The sequence below is a fragment of the Perognathus longimembris genome, chromosome 28 (assembly GCF_023159225.1).
Source record: "Perognathus longimembris pacificus isolate PPM17 chromosome 28, ASM2315922v1, whole genome shotgun sequence".
NCBI lineage: Eukaryota > Metazoa > Chordata > Mammalia > Rodentia > Heteromyidae > Perognathus > Perognathus longimembris.
Window position 1 is genome coordinate 102,665,965 of NC_063188.1, and position 6,000 is coordinate 102,671,964.

At 34.9% G+C, this 6,000-nt stretch overlaps 1 protein-coding gene across 1 annotated transcript in view; it reads right to left on the reverse strand.

Annotated features, from left to right (window-relative positions):
- The window catches only part of Cdkl5 (cyclin dependent kinase like 5), a 103,129-nt gene extending 98,693 nt beyond the window's left edge, over positions 1 to 4,436 (reverse strand). Inside the window, exons 1-2 of the mRNA XM_048336330.1 lie at positions 4,230 to 4,436; positions 368 to 402 (exon numbers count right to left, since the gene is read on the reverse strand). Of these exons, the coding sequence (XP_048192287.1) occupies positions 368 to 402; positions 4,230 to 4,293 (99 nt within the window). The 5' untranslated portion in view covers positions 4,294 to 4,436. The remainder of the gene's footprint in view (positions 1 to 367; positions 403 to 4,229) is intronic.
- Positions 4,437 to 6,000: the final 1,564 nt, after the last annotated feature.

Consider the following 6,000-nt stretch of genomic DNA (forward strand, 5'->3'; position numbering starts at 1 on the left):
TACTCAATTATCCTAAGTACCAGTTCATAATCAAACATCTAACTATCCTTTCAAAACACAGATTAAAACCCATTTAAATTAAGAGTCTATATGTAAAATACTGAACAAAACTTCTCCTAGTTCCTAAGTACTAGGGCATAAAATGAATGTCATTATCTTACTTCCTTCTTCCCATTCTATTACCTTTTCTCTCTTTCAATTAGGTAGCTTTTGACCTATACATAGGTTGGCTGAAAAAACAGCTATTGACTAACATAGGTTTGCCTATCAATTCTATTTCATTAAGAGTTATCAATATAAACCGTAATTTGTTTCAAAATAATTTAAATATATACAGATATTTTCCTTGTAAAAATCATGTACTTGCCTTGTGTCTGCATTTAAGTACAACTCCATAGGCTCCTATAAATAAAATAGAAATAATCAGAGATGTATATACAAACCACAGTTCTTGAAGAAGCCAAAGTTCTGTTATATTTACACTGCTTATGAGTGTTAGAATGATACTAAAATGGAAATATTCTTAGATGATAATGCAATAATGAGTCACACACAAATATAGCATGGATCATATTTTTTTAAAATTAGAAATATAGGCAATTCATTTCTCCCAATGTTGCTCTAAATGTCTCTCTCTTTAAAGGAAATTTCACAAGGTATTTAAAAATTTATGCTTAAGATGTTTTATCAACCAAAGGCTCACAAGACTTTGTGAGTAAATAAAAAATAACTCAAAAGGGTTGTAGGGAACTTCAAACTTAAAAGGCAATAACTTCCCAAGAGTAAGCTTAAGCACAGAAACAACCCAAATATACCATTTGTCCTAGGAGTTAATTTAACTCTCATCTAGTATACTGGAATATCTTTCCTAACTAGAAAAATAGTACAAGTTGGGTTTAGAAGCATAGATCAGTGGGTAGAGCTTTTATACAAACACACAAACACACACACACTGGTCTAAAATAATCCAATTAGTGAATAGGATGAGCTATTTCTTTTTGTCATGAAGACTGAATTTATAGGCACAGGCCAAGAACACAACTGTTTTTTTGTTTTGTTTTGGTTTTTGGTTTTCTGTACCTTGAAAAGATCCTTTCCTATCTTTTGAGTTACTTTTTCTACTGTGTTGGCAACAAACTGACTTTCTTAGAGGCAGAACACAGAGACAGTCCCTTGACAACAAAATTGCAGTTAAAGATATGATAGGAAAAATTGAATTTAAGGAATCAAAACATAATATCTGATAACAAAGCCTTGAAGAAACAACAAGATTTTCATTTACTAGACAGGTAACACCTGCATCCAACTATGAGAAGGTGATTTTAGAGGGACAAGATTGGGAAATGTGTCTTCAACAGAGTCTAAGGAACCTAAAATCTCCCTTACTTTGATAAAAATGGATAAATCCTATTATCATAGTTAAGATGAAGCCAGCAATAAGAACCATCCAAGGGGCTGGGGATATGGCCTAGTGGCAAGAGTGCCTGCCTCATACACATGAGGCCCTGGGTTCGATTCCCCAGCACCACATATACAGAAAATGGCCAGAAGTGGCGCTGTGGCTCAAGTGGCAGAGTGCTAGCCTTGAGCAAAAAGAAGCCAGGGACAGTGCTCAGGCCCTGAGTCCAAGGCCCAGGACTGGCCAAAAAAAAAAAAAAAAAAAAAAGAACCATCCAAATTAATTCCACAATCACTAGGCAATCATCATCTAATTGCTACACAATTGCCCGTGTTTGGGGTTGGTTTTTTCTTTTTCTGTAAGGTGAAAACTCACTGTCTATGCTACAGGAGTATAGAGTTTGTTGACAGATTCTTTTTTCTGTCAGTAGTGAGGCTTGAACCAATAGCCTGGGTGCTCTTTCTGAGCTCTTGCTCAAGGCTAACACTACATCACTTTGAGCCACATCACCACTTAGTTTTTGTGTGGTTAATTGAAGATTAGAGTCCCACTGGGACTATTCTGTCCAGGCTGGGTTCGAACCTCAATCTTCAGATCTCAGCCTCCTGAGTAACTAGGACTATAGTGTGAGCCATCAGTGCCCAGCTAACAGTTTTTTATATACTTTATAGAAATCTATTTCTTACCCCAAAAATAATCTTGGCTGGGGGCTGGGAATATGGCCTAGTGGTAGAGTGCTTGCCTTGCATACATGAAGCCCTGGGTTCAATTCTTCAGCACCACATATATAGAAAAAGTCGGAAGTGGCGCTGTGGCTCAAGTGGTAGAGCACGAGCCTTAAGCAAAAAGAAGCCAGGGACAGTGCTCAGGCCCCGAGTTCAAGCCCCAGGACTGGCAAAAAAAACAAAACAAAACAAAATAATCTTGGCTGGGTGCTGGTGGCCCATACCTGTAATCCTAGCTGCTCAGGAGGCTGAGATCTCAGGATCACAGATCAAAGACAGCCCAGGCAGTAAAGTCCATGAGACTCTTATCTCCAGTTAACCACCAGAAAACTGGAAGGGCTGTGGCTCAATGTGGTAGAGTGCTAGCCTTGAGCAAAACAACTCAGGAACAGCGCCCAGGCCCTGAGTTCAATCCCCACAACGCCCCCCCCCCCCCAAACCTTAAGTGGCTTGCAAAGGAAAAATATAGCAAAGATAGTTGTAGTTATTGCTTAAACTAACATTCTAATTTATATAAGTCTGGCAATTTTGGTTGATCTGAGAAGAACATCTCTATTGGGTGTACAAAGAAAAATAAGCTTATCTTGAAAAATTTAGACTCAGAATTTAGAACAATCTAATCTTGTTATGCTTTATATGCTATCCTTCTCCAGTCCTAGAAGCCTTATTACCTAAGTCTATCTTTGCAATACCTATGAAAACTTAAATTTTAAAAGGGAGAACTAGGGGCTGGGGATATAGCCTAGTGGCAAGAGTGCCTGCCTCGGATACACGAGGCCCTAGGTTCGATTCCCCAGCACCACATATACAGAAAACGGCCAGAAGCGGCGCTGTGGCTCAAGTGGCAGACTGCTAGCCTTGAGCGGGAAGAAGCCAGGGACAGTGCTCAGGCCCTGAGTCCAAGGCCCAGGACTGGCCAAAAAAATAAAAAATAAAAAAATAAAAAATAAATAAAAATAAAAGGGAGAACTAGAGGTATGACTAATGAGGTATAGCCCCTGCTTTGCAAGTACACAGTCCAGTGTTCAAATCCCAGTACCAAGAAAATAAACACATATATGTGAATCTATATGTGTGTATATATATATGCAAATGTTCTAAAACAGACAGTAGATGAAAGATATAAAATGAATTTTATTTATATATTTAGCACCAATGAAATGGCAAAGGTTGATTTGTGAAGGAAGAAGGACCAATTCTTTTCATACTGTTTTATATTTTCTATATGGTTCCAACTTCAGACCTTAAAATAAGTGTCTAATGATTAGAATCTAATTCAATTATTTCTATTTGAAAAAGATTTGCTAAGTTAATATTATAATCCCGAAGTGCTTTTAATGGTCATGTAAATTTTTACAAATTTTTAAGTTCAAAATTTGAAGTATATAAAGTCTTTGTAACATTTGCTTTAAAGATATAAATGTTAAGAAGTATAATTATAATCACTCATTTCCTGTTACCAAAATCATTTACAACATTTTCCACAGTTATCTTTAAATCAAGAGTAAATTACAAAGCAAGAAGAATCAGAAACAAATGGTAATTTTTCTAAGAGTCAATTTAGGAAAAATAAATTTCCATACCATATCAAATCAATAATAGCATCGGTTATAAGATTGTATGTACTACTAAGAGAAAACTCACTGTCAATATTAAAATATAACCAAACTGAGCTCCTGAAACTGTACAAACTGTTTCATCATTCTCAAAGATAACAGAAGTTATTTACCCATTTATTTTCATATATTAAGTTAAATGAAAATATTTAAAACAAATTTTAAGTTATTCAAAATAAGTTTAGTAGATATAAAATTTAACAAAAAATATGGACTAAGGAAACTATGATGACTAATGAAAAGAAATAAATGAAGATGGTCTTAAGAAATTCTTGATTTGTGAAGCTTTAAAGAATTCTAAAATGCTATTAACTTTCAAATAGAGTGTTATGACCCAAATAGTTTTAATTTTATTTTTAATACTGTACTCAGGTACACATCTAAATTAATATAAGTTGAATTAACAGAATCTGAATAAGTAAAATTTTTGGTGATAGGTATAACTGTACATTACACAAAAATTCAAAGAATATTAAAATCCTAACTTACCTTCACCTACAACCCCAAGGATCTCAAATTTATTCATCACATTACCAATGTTAGGAATCTTCATGAAGACAAACTCCTCTTTTGATGTAAGCCACAGAACATGGCCTCAAAGAAAGAACTTCCAACAGCTCAGTAAGTAGAACCAAAAATGTCTGAAGAAAGAAATTCTCAGTAGTTGAATGGCACTTTTACATTATTCTTCTATTAGTGAGTCCCTGAAATAAACAAACACAATAAAAGTCCATTATTTTTTTACTAGAATATTCTAATAATCTATCTTACTTTTCACACTTTTTAAATCCATGTTTCATGTGCTAAAGAGAAAAGAAAGAATAAGAGGGAAGAATCTAAAATACAATGAACCTCATGATATTTAGAATGAATAAAATAACCACACTGAAGTAGACCAAGGACAAAGAATTAGTCTCTGGTAATTTTTGGAAACTGTACTTTGTCTATTTTCCTCAAATTGAAAACATAAAATCAAATATTGTACTCAACCACTTAGATATTTCCACATCACTGTGAACTACATCCGTTCCTTGTCTTTTTTTGCTTTATTTATTTTTGCACATTAGGGTCTCTTGCTTTTACTCATGCTGACCTTGGACTCAACTATTCCTCTCAAGTAGCTGGAATTAAAGGTATGAACATGCCTATGCCTGGCTTACTCTAAAACAGAGTGTCAATCACTTTTTTGTCTGGGCTGGCCTAAAATCACAATCTTCCTATCTCTACTCTCAAGTAGATTATCTGTGTTCTAGAATTGAACAAGTAAGTAAATAAATTGTGGGGCTTTTTTGTCTTGTCAGTCCAGGGGCCTGGGTGCTGTTCCTGAGCTTTTTTGCTCAAGGCTAATACTCTACCACTTTGAGCCACAGCACTACTTCTGCTGTTGTGGTGGTTAACTGGAGGTTAAGTGTCTCATGTACTTTCCTGCCCTGGCTTAGAACCACAATCCTCAGATCTTAGCCTCAGCCACAAGTGCCTGGGATAGTTTCTTATTCTTACAAGCAAGTTACAAATGTGAAAATGGACAAAGTGTGAAGTAAATAAAATACACTCAGTTTTTAGTATCTGCAGAAGTGAATGGATATATATATGTGTATATATATGTGTATATATATATATATATATATATACACACACGTCATAGACATTACCTAGCTCTGTCACCCAAGAGGACCTCAGAGCAATGATACCCCAATAGTAATCAGCATAAGCCCAACAAAAGAACCTAGAATTCCCTAGAAAAATACCTGGTTCAAGGGTTCTAATACAGCATCACCCTGGGATCTATTTTGGTGATACCAGAAATAAAGAAACCTTCAAAGAATGTGTCATGTGAAATGGTTGCAGGAGTCAACTGTAGGTGATTCCCATTAGCCAAGTGGGTAATATTTCAGCAGCAAAATAATAAGATTATTAATCTGTAGAATAATGTTTAAAATGAAAAAAATACTGACACAAATAAATAAATGGGGGCAGGGAAACTCTTTCATAGTCTAACTCTAATAAATGTAGTAATGGATTAAAAAAAGTACCACTTGACAATCATTCTGGTAATAATTATTTTAGGCAAGGACTATCTATGTATGCTAAAACTAATAGTTGAAAGTTTGATGAAAAAACAAGATACCTAGTCTCAAAGTATCTCCCTATAAGATACCTATTAATTCCAAAGAGAAGTAGTAACTTTCTCATGAAGAATTCTGCCAAATACAACTTTAATTGAGTCATCAAAGTTATTAACAGCATCAATAATGGTACA